This window comes from Rhineura floridana, chromosome 1 (assembly GCF_030035675.1).
Source record: "Rhineura floridana isolate rRhiFlo1 chromosome 1, rRhiFlo1.hap2, whole genome shotgun sequence".
In the NCBI taxonomy this organism is placed as follows: Eukaryota; Metazoa; Chordata; class Lepidosauria; order Squamata; family Rhineuridae; genus Rhineura; species Rhineura floridana.
This window is the reverse complement of record NC_084480.1, coordinates 164,437,604-164,455,534: the sequence shown is the minus strand read 5'-3', so window position 1 is coordinate 164,455,534 and position 17,931 is coordinate 164,437,604. Positions and strand designations below refer to the sequence as shown.

At 41.4% G+C, this 17,931-nt stretch overlaps 1 protein-coding gene across 2 annotated transcripts in view; it reads right to left on the bottom strand.

The window, feature by feature from the left end:
* Nucleotides 1-16,084: 16,084 nt before the first annotated feature.
* Nucleotides 16,085-17,931, bottom strand: part of DDR2 (discoidin domain receptor tyrosine kinase 2) — a 109,453-nt gene continuing 107,606 nt past the window's right edge. For both annotated transcript variants that reach the window (XM_061584042.1, XM_061584033.1), the window contains exon 17: nucleotides 16,085-16,909. In XM_061584042.1, the coding sequence (XP_061440026.1) occupies nucleotides 16,775-16,909 (135 nt within the window). In that variant the 3' untranslated portion in view covers nucleotides 16,085-16,774. The remainder of the gene's footprint in view (nucleotides 16,910-17,931) is intronic.

Here is a 17,931-nt window from a genome sequence, read left to right as displayed (position 1 = left end):
TGCGCCCAGGCACACTGGTGCGCCCTAAGAGGTGGCTAGGTGTGCCTCAAATATTATGAAAGTATATTTTAAAAATGAGAAGAAACCCATTTGTATAGGGTATGTAATAGTTTTCTATAGTTTATTTTATTCATAGTTTAAAATATATTAATATATTTTTAATTTTGTACACGAAGTGTGCCAGAAAATTTTTATATGTTTTACAGTGCGCCGTGACCCAAGAAAGTTTGACTGCCCAGCAGGGAGGGGGCAGCCTAGCAATGTCTGCACCAAGCAAGTGTACTGGCCAGCATCACTTTGTTTGTGACACTAGCCCTGCTCTGAGGTGTGTATCGGGGTGGTGCCGGCCTCTACACATTTGCTGAATGGAGTCTGGACTCTGCTCCCCATATCTGGAACCAGCTGAGCCACATCAGGTGCAATGGTGTCTGTTAGTGGTGGTGAGACTTCCTGGAGCCCTCACATTTGCTCCGCTAGTCCTTGTGGAGGTAGCTTTCTGAGTGAAGTGGTCTTCCTGAGCTCCTTGTACTGGCTCATGTAGGGTGCCTATGAGTCCAACTTTATGAAGAATAGTTCTGTTTTTGAATGCCTGTCTAGTCCAAGTCTGGTGCAAAAATAAAGAAGCATAAGAAGAGGAGGAGTCTCAAGGTTGCGCATCAGCAGTTATGACTAGAACAGGCTGAGCAGGCATGCACGTCATGGTCATACTCTTCCCTACCATGATGAGATGTATTTCTATATAACTTATAGTATTTCTAAATTAGCATTTATACATACAAATTGGCATTTGCAAAGCTGTGCTCTTTTTTGGCAATGCATTTCCTCTTTTTGGCAGTGTGTAAATAGCTACTCTAAAGGCATGTCTGGCATAATAGTGGGTTTGGGCAAGCATTTCTCGGGGGATCTGAGCCCATTATAGATGCCCCTACATTCCTTGAAGGTTTTCAGAGATTGTAGTGGTGAGGAGTAGTTTTTCGTTCCAGCTGCTTGAGTAATCTCTTTGATTTACTTGGATCTTACTTATCACCATTAAAGTAGTGTTTCCTGTTATTAGTGTGCAAGAGGAGAAGATCAACTGAGGTCTCCAAGGCCATTAAGCTGTGTAATGTACTCAGTAACAGGATTGACCACCCTCCACTATCCGTTCACAAGCAGAAGGTGTATCTTTGTTTTAAAGATCCTTATTTACAAATCGATCATTTTACAGGAACACAGTTCAGTGTGGCCTTGCAGAAAATAAATAAAGAACAATTACACTGGCATTTAAGTCTCAATTTCAAAATACAGAGCTGTTTTTGAATGAGTGCTATAGTTAGAAACTAATATTAAGCAGACTAAAATTTGTAGTTGCTAAGGAAGGAATATGACTATCCTGTGTTCACTATAGAGAAGAGGGACCAATTACTTGCAGTGATAACGCAGAACATCTCAGGCAAATGTGTTTTGCATAGAGAGGAATGGAGAACAACCAAAAGACAAATACTATCATTACAAGCAAGAAGATTAACCTACAACATCATCTAAATGGGGGCCCAAATCCAAAGAACAGCACAACTAAATGCCTCAGGGGATTTGAACTTATGGGTTTGTTTAAACAGCACCCAACCCCATTGCGTGAAAAATCACCTGTGAATCTGAGGGAACTTTCAAAAGCAGTTTGTGATACAGCAAAACAAAAAATCCTGCAGGAGAGGCCACAGCCCTTGGGCATACCCAACATCACACTTTGGATCCTGGCCTAATCATTTTACAGAATGGTAAAAAAAAAAAAATCCAGAAAAAAATCCAAACCTCATAGTTTAATTTGGGGACATTGTATCCAAACTCTAAACTAATTCCCAAAGTTTTGCCACCAATGCTGCCAGCTTCAGAGGTTAAACTTTTAGAAAACTGGAAATCAAGTCTTTAAGTTGTATCTGTCTTTCAGCTTTTCTATAAAAAGATTCCAGAAAATTATTTTACTATATAGATATGTATCTTTAATTGATAAACTTTCATGACTCCAGAAACTGGAGCTTTAGGAAAGAATACATGTGCAACATGTACACCAGAGACAGGGTAGGAGGAAATTGCAGTGTGAGCTTTTCACTGTGGACCTATCCGCACTACAAATCTGTTATTTTTATAATAGCAGAATTAACTGTCATGGCTTCTCCCAAAAGATGCTCAAAATTCTGGTTGCACAGAGTTGCTTGGCACTTCTGTTAGAGATCCCCAGACCCCCTCACCTGCAGTTCCCAGGGCTTCCAGGGGAGAGCAATTGCTATCCAAGCTACATTGAGCCTATGGCCTTATTACTGGAGCTGCCAAGTTGCAACCAAGGTAAGTGTGTTGTCCTTATAAATTCTCTGGTGCAGTGGGAGGTGAAGTAGCCCTGGCTTCTCATGCCTGTTTCCTTCCCTGATCCATTCTGCCCCTTCCTAACTTGCTATGTGACAAACATTGTTACAGCAGATGGGGAATTAAGATGAACGACAGGAGAAAGGGGCATGAGAAGCCACAGCTGCCTTGTCCCCTGCTAAATTCAGGAAATGAAAGTAAAATAATACAGTTTTCCAGCCTGACAGCCATGCCTATAATTATGCGCTGTAATTATTTACACTTATGAAAACCAGTCCTCACTTGCCAGCTGCATTAGAGCAATGTGAAATACATGTGTATCTCAAAGGACCCACAATGTGCAAGTGACCAGCAGAGAACTACCGCACATAGAGAGAGTCTTGGGAACTTTGGATCTGCTGTTCTAGATGTTTCCTTAAGTGTGATTGTTGGAAATTCCATTCTTTAGTGAAAGCAGAATCACAACAAAGGGTGACTTGGGTCTGCCCAGCATCAGAATGGAAGCTGTTGTGGTGGAACCAGAAGGATTCTAGCAAGCTTAAATGCACTGCAGGAGTGAATGAGGAGGAACAAGACCGCATAATCTGTCTCGTCAAACATTCAAAATACAGATCTTGCAATGTGAACTTTCTTTACAAAACCAAAAAAGATCCCACACAACCTGCAGTAGCATCAGCTCAGGTCTAATTGGGATACAACAGTATGCAACAAATCACACCCAACATCATTTAAGACATCACTTCAATAAGATGGGATCCAAATATCCTGGGAAACACAGTGTGTAAGAGAAATTCCTTGATATTAAAAAAGGGGCAAAAACATTGTTAACAAACTGTGTTGTACGCACAACCACACTTATACAAAACATGAAGTGCATTCCCGAAACCAGTCTTGTGTTCAGAACTTAGAACAATTGCTGGAAATGTGTGAAGACAGAACTTAATGTTTTTATAGCATGGTCATACCTAATACATTATTTTGGGAGGAAAATGTAAAAAAGGATTAATATGATAATTAACCCTTAGTCTTAGCCTAAGGAGCCTTTGCAATACAAAGGGATTTTAAAAATGACCTTCAAATTCTTCTGTTTGGGCTTCTAGGATGTGTATGAGAAAGGATGGCATGGAGAGCAGCTCTAGTAACAAAAATATGGAAAAAATTATGCCTTAACACATTTTGGACACAAGGCCTAATAACTCTGGAGACTCTGACTTTTGGGGATCCTCTCCTGGTCTCTGGGTGAGTTGCCTTACTCTGCAGACTCCCAGCTTTAAGTTTAAAAAAAAATTAAGTTCCTAGGTGGTCTGGTTCCTGAGATATACACCGAAACATCAGCTGCACCCCTCCACAACTTCTGTTAAAACTGCTTGTAGCTGGTTGCTCTAACCCCACCCTATCAGGTTTGTAGTCAATAAGTGAAGTCAGGGTTGTGATTTGTTTTGCTCCAGACAATGCCTAGACCCCACTGCAATGCCAGAAAATGGTTGTTTTTACCTGCTTATATAAAAATCTGAACTGAGGAAGCATATAGCTTTCAGTGTTTTTCTCTCTTGTGTGCAGGAGTCAAAAAAGTTTAAATTTTCCTGGACTGTTAAAGAGGGGAGGGTTTGAAAACCTTCCCAATATGAAGCTTTAATCCAATACTCGCTTTTCTGGAAGTAAAGCTGCAATGCTAGTCCCACATACCTAGAGTAAACCCTATTGAATTCAGTAGGACTTACTTTTGAGTAGACATTGTGCTGTAAATAAATGGGACTTTTGAGTGAACATAGGAAAGACTTGTGTTTGCGTCGTAAATCTCTCCCCCTCCAATCTTATTTTTTAAAGCAATCAGGCAGGGCTTATTTAAGTATCACAGGCTTCATTATCTATGAACTAATGCTGATTTTTAAAAAAAATCAGCAGTGACCAACTAGTTTAACAATAAACTATTATATGGGGTGTATTTTTACATCTGCAGTGTGTGTGTGTATATGGAGTCTTTCCAACACCCCTGTGAGGTAGGGTTGGTGATTGGAAACCGAGACAGCTCACAATAAGAAATCTCTTTAAAATCCAGTAACCATAAAAACAAGTTGCAAAACAGCTTAAAGTGGCATGATTCTGAATTTTGGATTGGATGAATGAAGCTCATCACTTGAGGTTGTAATTCTCTGCACACTTCCCTGTTTGAGTAAGCCCCAATGAATACATTGGGACTTGCTTCTGAGTAAACAAACATACGATTGCACTATAAATATCTTTACAGATTGTGTAAATAACAAACATCTTTGACAGCCATGCTTATACAGTTGCCTTGCAAAAGTAATCAAACCCCTGACCAATGCTCTCATGTTACTGAATTACAAATGGTACATTGTAATTTTGTTCTGTATGATATTTTGAAACACTGAAACTCAAAATCAATTATTGTAAGGTGACATTGGTTTTGTGTTGGGAAATGTTTGTAAGAAACATAAAAAACTGAAACATGTTGCTTGCATAACTATTCAACCCCTGTGGAAGCTCCCAGTTTACACAGATGAAAGAAATTGCCCTATTGAGGACACAGTTACCTTACTATTGGCCTCCACCTGTGAACCATTAAAGTTGCTCCCATATTGTCAGGATAAAAACCCCACTGTTGAAGGAACAATGGTCAGGCTGTGGATCAAAGGATACAAAATAATATCCAAGTGTTTGGATATCCCAGTGAGCACAGTTGGATCAATAATCAGGAAGTGGAAGCTGCATCACATCACATCACCCAGCCACTGCCAAGAAAAGGCCATCCCTCAAAATGTAGTGCTTGAACAAGATGGAGACTTGTGAGAGAAGCCACAGAGAGGACAACAATCACTTTGAAGCAGCCACAGAGTTCAGTGGCTGGGAGTGGAGTAATGGTGCACCAGCCATATCAAGAGTTCTGTATAACACTGGCCTGTACGGGAGGGTGGCAAGAAAGAAGCCGTTACTCAAAAAGTACCATCTGAAAGTGTGTCTGGAGTTTGTCAGAAAACATGAGAGTGCCCCAGCTGCAATGTGGGAAAAGGTTTTGTGGTCAGATGAGACCAAGATAGAGCATTTTGACTAGAAGTCAAAGTGTTACGTGTGGCACAAACCTAATACTGCCCATGCCTCAAGACACATCATCCCAACAGTTATGGTGGTGGCAGGATCATGGTGTGTGGATGCTTCTCATCAGCAGGGACTGGGCATCTTGTTAAAGTTGTAGGAAGAATGGATGGAGCAAAATACAGGGAAATACGGCAAGAGAGCCTGCTTCAGTCCACTAAAAAACTGAAGCTTGAGAGGAAATTCACTTTTGGGCAGGACAATGATCCCAGCACAAGGCCAAAGCAACATTGGAGTGGCTCAAGAACAAAAAGGTGAATATCCTACAGTGGTCCAGTCAAAGTCCTGATATCAACCCAGTGCTTGGAAGTAACTAGTTACAAGTAACAAATTACTTGTAATTTATTACTTTTTGAGTAACAAGTGGGTAACTTCATTACTTTTGAGGAGTAATTGTAATGTTTCCAGCATTACTTTTGTGCATTACTTGGGGGGGAGCAGGGGAAGTCATCTGCTCCTCTGACTTGTGGATGAAAATCATGTGCCTCAAACTGGGCTTCTGTGCAGCGTTGTTCTTCCTTCATGCTCTATGGGTGCTTAAGAGGCAACAAGGGAGGAGGTGGAGAGTGAGACAGCATAGAGAAAACAATTGTTTAAAAATTGACAGGAGTGGAAGGAGAAAAGAGCTGGAGGCAATATATATATACAAAAATATGTGTGTTGGGGTATCATTGTTGGGGGTGGGGTGAGAGGATGTGACATTCTGTTATGCCATTCTGTTAATCTTATGGATAAAAAAAATTATTCTACTACCCTCTGTGTGTGTGTGCTTATTTTTAATGTTGTTTTAGGCTACTTAGATGTGCGGCAGCCAAGGCCAGCACCTTGTAGGCATTTTTTTAAAGTAACTAAAATGTAATTGTAGTGATTGCTTTGGAGGAAAAGTAAAGTAATCAGTTACTTTCAGAGCAATTGTAATTGTAATGGTAATTACTACTTTTGGGGGGCCATGTAACTGTAACTGTAATTTATTACTTTTTAAAAGTAATCTTCCAAGCTCTGTCTCAATCCCATTGAGAATCTGTGCTCTCTTTGAACACTGTGGTCCACAAGCAACATTCAACCAACTTGAACAACCTGGAGCAAATTTGCCAAGAAGAATGGGTAAAAATCCCCCCAACATTGTGTGCAAAGCTGGTACATACCTATTGCTGTTAATGCAGCAAAAGGTAGCTCTACCAAATATTATTGTGGGGGGGTTACATACTTATTCAAGCAACATGTTTGTTTTTTATGTTTCTTACAAACATTTCCCAACATAAAACCAATGTCACCTTACAATAATTGATTTTGAGTTTCAGTGTTTCAGAACAAAGTATCATCCAGAACAAAATTACAACATAGAATTTGTAATTCAATAATATGAAAGCATTGGTCAGGGGTCTGATTACTTTTGCAAGGCACTGTATAAATATTTCTTCATACTGTGTCCGAATAAGTATTTGATTTCACACTATGGTTGTAGATTATTTCCTCTACATTGTAAGTGTGCCCTTCTTCCTTGGGGTGGTCATGGTTCCCTTCTGTTGTTTTAATCCAGAGAGGCTGAGAGATGGTGAGTAGCCCATGGTGACCCAGTACACTTTATAGCTCATTTCCATTTTGAAAAAAAATAATTAAAATGATTTATATGCAGGTAAAGTTTATGAACAAGATTCACACAATACATTTAAAGCACATCCAACTCGCATTTAAAGCGCATGACTTCCCCTAAAGAATCCGGGGAAGTGTAGTTTCCCCTTCACAGTTATAGTTTTCACCTCCCTTAACAAACTACAGTTCCCATGATTCTGTGGTGGGATTCATGTGCTTCAAATGTGTGTTGAATATGCTTTAAATGAATGGTGTGGATCTGCCCTAGGCATGATGTCCATTCATTAGTGAATTGAAAAGCTTTTAAAAGATACTTTTTTAAACAGGAAGGGTTGTAGCTGAGTCGTAGGGCATATGCTTTGCATGCAAAGGTCCAAAATTCAACTTCTGGAAAAGACTATTGCCTGGAATCCAGGAGAGCCAATGCTAGTCCATATGATCAGTACTGAGCTAGATGGTACCAAATGGCCTGAGTCAGTATAGGGCAGATTCCTTTGTTCCTAAAAGTGGAAAGAGACCCAAGGGCCAAAGTGACTCCAACGTTTATTTATGTATTTTATTTACAAGATTTATATACCGCTTTATTGTAAAAAAAATCTCAAACCGGTTTACAGAAGGAATTAAAACAATAACATTATTGACAAAAACAGTTAAAGACAGGTATTTAAAAACATTCAAAATAAAAAAAACCAAAAACATAATAGCTTCTACATGCCTGGATGGGCTTGCCTAAACAAAAATGATTTTAGCAGGTGCTGAAAACAGTACAATGAAGGTGTCTGCCTAATGTCAATAGGGAGTTCCAAAGCATAGGTGCTGTCACACTAAAGGACTGATTTCTTACAAGTGCAGAGCAAGTACTATGTGGAACCCGTAACATGGAAAGCACACCTTGAACTTGGCCTAGTAGCAAATTGGCAACCAGTGCAGAGTTCGGAGCAGAGTTATGATGTGCCGATAAGGTCTCACTCATGTCAGCAATCATGCCACAGCATTCTGCACTGTCTGCAGCCCCTGGGTCAGGTTGTGCTCCATGGGGATTTCTGTGACCTTGGCTGACTGGCTGCCAGGATTTTTTTAGTTTTGGTTTTTGCTTAGGAATCCTGACTGGGTGTGGGATGCTGAGTTTTCTGCCTTACTCAGGAATCTTGTTGTGGTTGGCATTTAGGAAATTGCTGTCTTTTTTGCATTTATTTGCATTTCATTTATCTTTAACCCTTACATCCATAGAAGCAGCAATAGTCATTCCATGCACTCAGCTCAACCCCCTTAAACCAATGATGATGCACCTTGTTGGTTGCATGACAGTTTGTTTCTTGCCCAATGGTGATAAAAGAGAATTCACATATTTGGAAGTGTGGCTGCAATTGTTGTTCCCAAGCTGCTGCCTATGAGGGTAGACCAATCATGTGTATTTTCTCTCGGTCAATTATTACTCACTGGAATTGGGTTGGCTGTCAAAGTGAGTTTATAGCAGCCCACAGAAAAGGGTAAAGAATCTTCTTTTATTCGTTTCTCAAACCTCTTTCTGAAATGAAGGGTCAAAGCTGTAAAGAAGTTTGGAGCAGGCATGTTAAAATATAGGGGCAGGACATTCCAGGCAGGGGGTTGCCAACCCTGCTTGAATATGGATATCTTTGCAGAGGATCCCTAGTCAAGCCTTACCAACAGCACAATCCTAACAATACATACTCAGACGTAAGTCCTGTTGAGTTCTATGGGGCTTAGACCCTTAGTATGTGTGTTCAGAATTGCAACATTCAGGGGCATCCATCTTTACTCCCGAATGCTCCCATCTAACATCTCCACAACACTAGGCTCCTTTCTTCCTACAATGGCCTTCTGGTGAATGAGCTGGCCTGAGGGCACTTAAACCCTTCTTGCCAGAAGCAAGTAGGCTAGATTAAATTTAAATCCTCATTTAGCTAAGATTTCGATCTTAATTTCCAATCAGATATTTTTTTTTGTTTGAGTGGTATGCTCCAAGCAACTGTGGTTGAAGTTTAATGTTTAATGACATCACTAGGGCCCGCCCTTGAAATCTCAGGGTTTGGGATACCTCTGACCTGGCAACCCTATTCTACTTACACTCCCACTTCTGTCCCATAGATATTAGTCTATTACCACCAAGCAGAACTGTCATGAGGACCTGGCATCCTTGGGCAGATGCCAGGGCCTTAACATGCAGACAGGCCCACTGCTGATGTCTGCCATCCCCTAAATTTGGTTTTCTTTGCAGAGGATCCCCAGTCAAGCTTTACCAACAGCACAATCCTAACCATATCTACTCAGACGTAAGTCCTGTTGAGTTCTATGGGGCTTAGTCCCTTACTAAGTGTGTTTAGAATTGCAGCCTTCAGGGCCATCCATCTTTACTTCTGAGTGCTCCTATCTTACATATCCACAACACTAGGCTCCTTTCTTCCTACAGTGGCCTTTTGGTGACTGGCCTGAGGGCACTTAAATTCTGTTTGCCAGAAGCAAGTAGGCTAGATTAAGTGTTCCCTACCCAGGCTCCATCTTTTAGCCAAGATTTCTATCTTAATTTTCAATCAGAAAAATGGTTTAGTTTGAATTGTATTCTCCAAGCAACTGTGGTTGATGCTTAATGTATCATGTTTAATGACATCACTCAGGTCCACCCCCGTGGCATCACTCGGGCCCGCCCCATGACATCACTAGGGCCCAACCCCCAAATCTCAGGGTTTGGGATGCTTCTGACCTGGCAACCCTACTCTGGAATCAAATGAGTGCATCATATTTTAATGAAATGATCATGAGGAAAAGTAAAACCTTGAGATACTTACCAGAATTTTATGATGCAGAATATGATCAGGATTTATAGGGGAGAAAGCATGGATACTGATGACATAGGAATTAGAAGGGGCAATGGAGGGACAGTTAGTCACATAGGGCAAATGAACTGCAAAATGTCTTTGTTAATATATGAGATAACATTTTATGCTGTAATTTGAATCTTGGATTTCATGAGTTGAAAATTTGAGAATTACAATTTAATTGTGGGAAAGAATGGAAATAACTCTGATGTGAAATGAGCCAGGCTGGCTGCTCTTGGCTGTTAGTGTTTTTTAAAAATAAGTGAAATCAGAGCTGTGATGAATAAGTGAGTTTTCTGGATACCAGGCAGTGGGTCCTAATGAGCTGTTAATGTCCCCTCTCCTTAAGTGCACTTTTCCAGCTTCAGACTTGTTTTCTAGTCCTTGGACTCTCCCTAGTTTACCCTTCTGCTAGCAACTGGGATGCATCTTTTCTGTGGCAGTGTCTTCTGAGATCAGGTAATCCCTACAGGTTGTTTTTTGAAAATACTACTACACAATAAGTGTGGATGGATGTTAAAGAATCCCCATCACCCCAAAGGGCAAATGTAAAACCTTTGCAAAGAGGCTTAGGCATGTCTCCTGCTATGCAGGAGCTAAAGACCAGGCACTCATTCATTATATGCTGTAGTTAACTTACAATACAATGGTATACATGCCTACTCAGAAGTAAGCCTTTGTGTTTAATGGAGCTTTCTCCCAGATAAGTGGGTACAGGATGGCAACCTAGTGTTTGGCTTAGGGTTAGCATTGGGGAAAAACAAGGCTCTTGTGCCTTTAACAGCTGTATGGCAGGTAGAAATTCAACAGATTAAGCCTTTTTAGTGTGGAAACACAATTATGGGAAAAGCTTCACCATGACTGTACTCTAATCTTGTGTTAAGACATGCCCTTCATGGCAGCCATATTGTGTTATGTCATCCAACTGTTTTGTGATTGGTGCCCCAAGCACTCTCACAAAATCTGAAATGTGCCCACTGGCCCAAAAAGTTTAGTGACCCCCACGATAGAGGATAAGTTCTCTTATGGCTCAATAATTGGATAACGAGCAGAAAGCAAAGTGTGGGAATAAATGAGCAGTTCTGACAATGGTAGGTTTTCCCAAATATCTGTACTGGGATCAGAGTTTTTTTGTCTTTTTCAGAAATTCTACCCTTAGACTTAGAATAGAGTACTGAGCATTGATATGGCAAAATCTGCAGATGTCACCAAATTATTCAAAGTAGTGAAAACCAAAGTAGATCACCCAAATTGGGTGAATGACAGTATTTGGCAAATGCAGTTCCACTTTAAAATGACTGGTGTGCATTGAAGCAAAAAAAGGTCCTAATTTCATACATACATCTGTGGACCCCAAACTGGCAGTGACTAGCCGGTGAAGAGTTCTCGGGTGTGTAGCGGCTTTGAAAAAGGCAAATGCCATGCTCTGGATGATGGAGAAAGGGTTTGAAAATTAAACTGCCAATATTGCAATGCCCTTTTACTGATGGCGAAGCCATGCTTGGAATACTGTGTACAGTTCTGGTGACGCCATCTCAAAAAGGATCATATAGAGCTGGGAATACAATGACAACCATTATCAGGGAGCTGAAGCACATTCTTTATAAGCTTTATGCTTTTTAGTTTAGAAAAAAGGCAAGAGGTATATGATACATACCTACATAAGTATATGTTTATGAAAAGTACACAGAAAACCTAGTATTGGTGCATCTTAAAGGAGCACTCAATAAGATACAAACAAGCTGGATGCTATTGAACCAGAAGCAGTAAACCACATAGAAGGAAACCTGCTGATTGTGCAGACATCTATGTCCAAGTAAGATACTTAGATCTTAGCAAGTAAGCAGGAAAGAACTGGAATGCTCGAGCTCCCCAAGGCATAAAGATTTAAAAAAAGCCTGGCTGGGGCTCATTCTTGTTGTCCAGGGATCAAAGGGAAAAAGAGGGAGGCAGGCCATGAAGACCCAAAAAACATGATTTAAGGTTTCTTGCATGATTCCAAGGAATTGAAAAACAGTGCCAAGTGAGAGCAAGAGCAAGAGATGTTTCAGCTTCTGCAAAATCCATTAGTGCACTATAGAAACTGGACACTGAGCCCCCTTGCCCCCAACTGCATGGGAGTGAAGGGATGGCATTCCATCTCTCAGCCCAGTCAAAACATACACCAAATTGGCCTTGGAGTTTCAGGGAACAATCTGACCCTCTCTTATCTGCTGCCTCCACTTTCTAAGAAGGCCTTCCTTATACCTTGAGAATTATGCTTTTAGAGTTGTGGCTCCAGATGGTTTTCAGACCCACTGAGACAATGTGGTCTTTGTGCAATCAGGAGCTGTCTGTTTGTGCAAAGCTCTGCTGCAGAAGCCAGTCATCAATTAATACCGTATGCTGCCACCCCATCTCTGTGAATCCCCACATCAAGGAAATAGGGCTGTAGCCACAACTCCACTCTCACCAACCTGAAGAGTTTGGAGTCAACGATTTTCAGATTTGAAACTATAGAGCCCCACGGATTTGCCTCACTAAGCTTTGCAAAAAAGGCATGCTTACAGTTCACACAAAGCTAGTTCAAGACATTTTGGTGCTTGAAGCAGAAATTTCAAATGGCAACCCCCCTCCCCATCAGTTAACACGGGGTATAATCCCATAAGGCACTGGAGGTCTTGAACCAGGAACTCTTGACACATTGCTCTCTGTTCCACTCTAGTGAAAGGTGGAAGCTGCTGTCCTGCTGTGCTAGAGGGTCAGGGCCTGGGAGTCACGTGATGCCAACAGGGCCAGTTGGGTGCCATCTGATCCTAGACAGTTTCTTCATATTTTCTTATTTCTTGTTTTCAAGATGTTTTAGAGTTCTTCTAGTGTTTTTGTTTGCAGCCCTGAGCTCCTTCCAGGAGGAAGGGTGGGATATAAATGTAATTAATTAATTAATTGATTAATAATTCTGGGAGGAAGGGTGGGATATAAATGTAATTAATTAATTGCTACTACCTACTACTACTTTTGCCTGGCACATTATTCTGAGCAACTGGTACAGGAAGAGGGTCCCACTAGGCATGACTGTGGCAGCCACATTGCCCCTGTCATGTACAAAGTGTTTGGGGGGGGGGAGAGAGAAGGTCTAATTTTGTACAACAAAATACACACACAGGTGAGAGGAACCCCTCAGGTGTGCTTCCTTCTTCTCTGTTGCTGCAGGCACTTTTCCCCATCTTTGCTCCAATATGTAAAGTGAGCCTGGCTGGGGCGATGAAATGTGGGAAGATAATACAGGGGAGGACGGAGAGAGAGAGAGAGAGAGAGAGAGATCAGCTTTCACCCACACATTCTTTTTGACCTAAAATCAGACTTTACCTGTTTCCCACTTTGCATGTGAAGGAGGCAGAGATATCCCCATGCCTAGTTTGCCCTTAACTGGTTTCAGACTAACTCCCTCTTTGGTGCCTGGTTGTCCCCAGTTTGCTAGCCCCAAGCAGTCACCTGCACAGGCCTTATTGAAATTAGCAGGAGCTGTACAAGCTTTAAGGTGTCAAAATCTATAAAATTCTGTCACCCTTCATGGTGTCCAAAATTGACTACTGAAGTGGCCACCTTACCTTTCCTCCCAGCAGGGCCACCTTAGCCATCACAAGAGGTTTCCTGCTGTCTCTGGTTTTCAGCAAGCCACCTACCTCCTGCCATATCTCCACTGTCTCACTATCAGAGCACCTGTGACCAGGTCAAAGTGGAGTCTGAAGGTCCTTCTATAGAGAGAGCCTCCCTTTTTTCAGAGTTCTCCCATTTCTAGATTCCAGATACAGCCTAGCTCCAAAATACATCCACACAGACGAAATAGTCTATAACCACATGCTGCCCTAACGGATACATTATTATTCTTACAATCGATGCTTTAGAGGTGGATGTTTTTTCAAAAAGTCCATTTTCAAAAATAATTGCAGAAATTTGTGACATTAAAATCCAATCCTCAGCAATTGAGAATAAGCAAATTAATGGAAAATTCAGCACCAAATCAAATGGGGCAGAATCCTATCACATCCCTAGCCAGCATACAAATGCCAGAAGTACAAAATGTAAAGACACCAAACTTTACTCAGTTTGTTAAATAATTCCTAAAACTTTATACCTGCTTGTTTGGAAGATACCAGGGCCTTGCTACTAAATATCACACATCTACTCTGTAGAAGAGAGCTATTATGTAGAAGCAAATGGTAAACCTTTCTCCCTTCCCAGATCAGCCTTGTAGCATGGTTTCTAGTGTTCAGAGTAGAAAAGACAAAAGAAGAATAGGATGTTAGAGAAAAAGAGAAGAGACTTGCTGCATCACATCAAAGGTCCATGTAATTCCACATCCTGTTTCCAAGGACAGCCAACCAGGTGCTTCTGGAAATCTCAGAAGCAGGGCCATCATGGCCCCAGTAACTGGTATTCAGAGATAAGCTGCCCCTGAAGCTAGGAATCTGCTTTAGCTATCATAGCTAATGACCATTGATAGACCACATCCTTGATGAATTTATGTAATCCCTTTTAAAAACCATCGGAACCAATTGCCATTACCAAAGCATGTGGCCGTGAATTCCATATTATTCATTGTGAGAAGTAGCACTATTGTCTATCTTAAATTGACTGCCCCCAATTTCATTGTGTAATTGTGATTTCAGAAGGAAATCACCCTGTGCTTGATAGATTACAGCAAAGCCTTTGACTGTGTAGATCAGGAAAGACTATGGAGTGCTTTAAAAGAAATGGGGGTGCCACAGCATCTGATTGTCCTGATGCGCAACCTATACTCTGGACAAGAGGCTGTAAGGACAGAATATGGAGAAACCGATTGGTTCCCCATCGGAAAGGGTGTGAGACAGGGGTGTATTTTATCACCCTATTTGTTTAATCTGTATGCAGAACATATACATAAAGCAGGACTGGACCAAGATGAAGGAGGTGGGAAAATTGGAGGGAGAAATATCAGTAATTTAAGATATGCAGATGATACCATACTACTAGCAGAAACCAGTAATGATTTGGACTCCTGCATTAAGCACGGGGTTGGACTTGATGGCCTTATAGGCCCCTTCCAACTCTGCTATTCTATGATTCTATGATTTGAAACGAATGCTGATGCAAGTTAAAGAGGAAAGCAGAAAAGCAGGACTACAGCTGAACGTCAAGAAGACTAAAGTAATGACAACAGAAGATTTATGTAACTTTACAGTTGACAATAAGGACATTGAACTTGTCAAGGATTATCAATACCTCGGCACAGTCATTAACCAAAATGGAGACAATAGTCAAGAAATCAGAAGAAGGCTAGGACTGGGGAGGGCAGCTATGAGAGAACTAAAAGAGATTCTCAAATGCAAAGATGTATCACTGAACACCAAAATCAGGATCCTTCAAACCATGATATTCCCGATCTCTATGTATGGATGTGAAATTTGGACAGTGAAAAAGCGGATAAGCGAAAAATCAACTCATTTGAAATGTTGTGTTAGAGGAGAGCTTTGCGGATACCATGGACTGCAAAAAAGACAAATAATTGGGTGTTAGATCAAATTAAACCAGAACTATCACTAGAAGCTAAAATGATGAAACTGAGGTTATCATACTTTGGACACATCATGAGAAGACATTATTCACTAGAAAAGGACAATAATGCTGGGAAAAACAGAAGGGAGTAGAAAAAGAGGAAGGCCAAACAAGAGATGGATTGATTCCATAAAGGAAGCCACAGACCTGAACTTATAAGATCTGAACAGGGTGGTTCACGACAGATGCTATTGGAGGTCACTGATTCATAGGGTCACCATAAGTTGTAATTGACTTGAAGGTACATAACAATTGTGATTCCTACTATTGTAAGAAATGGAGAGAAAACATTTCCACACTGTGCATGATTTTACAAACTTTTACCATGCTGTCCCTTATTTGTCATTTTCTAATCTTAAGAGCATCAAATGGCCATTTTAACCGTGCCCAAGCTTTCATTTTAGTTGCCCTCTTCTGAACTTTTTCCAGCACAATGTTGGGCTTTTTGAAATGGGAGCAACCAGAACTATACACACTATTCAAAATCTTCATGCACTCTAGAGGAAAATGGAAAGAGACTTAGCAGCTCCCAATCCATTGTCCATGGGAGAAGATATTCCAGTATTTCATGTATGGGACCAAAAATCATAAACAGGGAGTCTGTAGTCCATACTAAAACAAAATGAATAAAAATTAAACTTTACACAAAAGCAATCTAAATTCTGCATCTAGTGCAACTAAATTCTGCAACTGTTCTGGCTTCTGAGATTTCAACAAGCTCTGTCCACATATTTTCAAGCATTTATACATCATAATAAGGACAAGAAAACCTATTCTTATTTAAAACAAAAGCAGAGTTTCTAAAGAAGCCAAATTCTACATCCAGTACCACATTCGACTCTTTTTCTGCCCTCCTACAGAATTATATCACACACACACAGCCCTGGACATAAAATACTGGAGTGCTAGGTACTTCACTTTCCACTGGTGCGTGCCTATTCCCCCCTCAGTCCTCTGTAGTCAGACAACATCTCAAATTCTTCCTCATGGAAAAAAGAGTATCTCATGCTTTCCTCTTCCCATTCACAGACAAATGCCATTCAGAAACCAGAACCTACGACATATACAAGATAAATAGCTTTTTTCCTTCTCCCCAGTCTTTGCCAGTCCAAAGCACAGCACTGTGAATGAGGCTGTAGGGCCGACCTGGTCAGATCCCATCTTTTTTCTTTCCTTTCCTTTGGTGGCTGATTTAAAAAGTCCCAGCTCCGCTACTGAAAGAAATGGTGAGTCCAGGTGAAGTGGCTTCAGTTCTATGTGTAGGTTTTGGAGGGCAGGTGGGTTGGGCAGGGTATGAAGGAAGAAAGGCATCACTACAAAGTGGTTGCTTCTTGGAGGAGGCAATGGATCTCCTGGAAGGAGGGACGGTCTTTAGTGTCTCGTCTCCAGCAGCTGATCATTAGCTTATATACAGGATCGGGACAGAAGGCAGGCTGTGGAAGGTAGGTCTTTAAATGGGAAAAAAGAAAAGAACAGATATTGAAGAAAGGCAGATAAATCCTCTCTTAAATGTACCAGAAGCAGAAGACATCAATGAGGATTTCATATCTGGCATGTAATGGCAGAATCTGGAATGCAGCTGAAAATAATCTAGTCCACTCACTAATGATCATTTACTTACTGGATTTCAAAGTGGCTTACAAGGTGCTAACCCGTTGTATCCTTCTAGCAACCCAATTAGGTAATCTGAGGTTGCCACACTGTGATACAGTTTCATGGCTGAGGGCAGGGCGATTTGAAACCAGGTCCAACACTCTATCCAGTAGACCACATGAGGGCCCCTCCTTTTCTTGTTCTAAGATAAGGTCTTTTGGATGAGATGACATGATCTGCAGAACTCATCTAGTGGGGCAATCCAGACAACCCGAGGCCCAGAGTGCTTCCAGACAGGGGCATAATACTGTAAACAAGCCATACAGATATTGTGAATGGGGTCACTGGCAACAGGTATTTTTAAAAAACAAACATTGGATTTTCCCCAGAATGGGTACATCCAGAATAAACGGGGGGGGTATACAGGCTGGTATTTTGGTGCCAGTGACACTGTGTGGATGCTGCAAAAAACTTGCAAGTATGTGGAGCACCAACCCCCACACTCCCCCTGATCTGGAAGCACCCTTCATCCCAGTGCATTGTCAGCTGCAAGTGGAGGAGCAGCCAGCAGACTGCCTGAAGCCTGGCCTGTGCTAGCCAGGTGGCTGAGGGGTGGAAGCAAAAGCGAGGCAGGAGGTGGGAGCGCCAAGGGCACTACAAACAGGAGCTGCATGGTGGGTAGCAGAGGACAAGGGCAGGGGTTTTCACTGGTGAAAACTGCAGATATACGTTGAAAGGCTTATACAAGAGCTGGGATAATGCTAGTCATCATATGCACAACAAATAAATGCCAAACGACACATAATGCAGGATATCAGCATTCAGATCTTTTTCTTCACTTAAAACTGGCTGCTGTGCGGTCCCCTAATTGGATGGG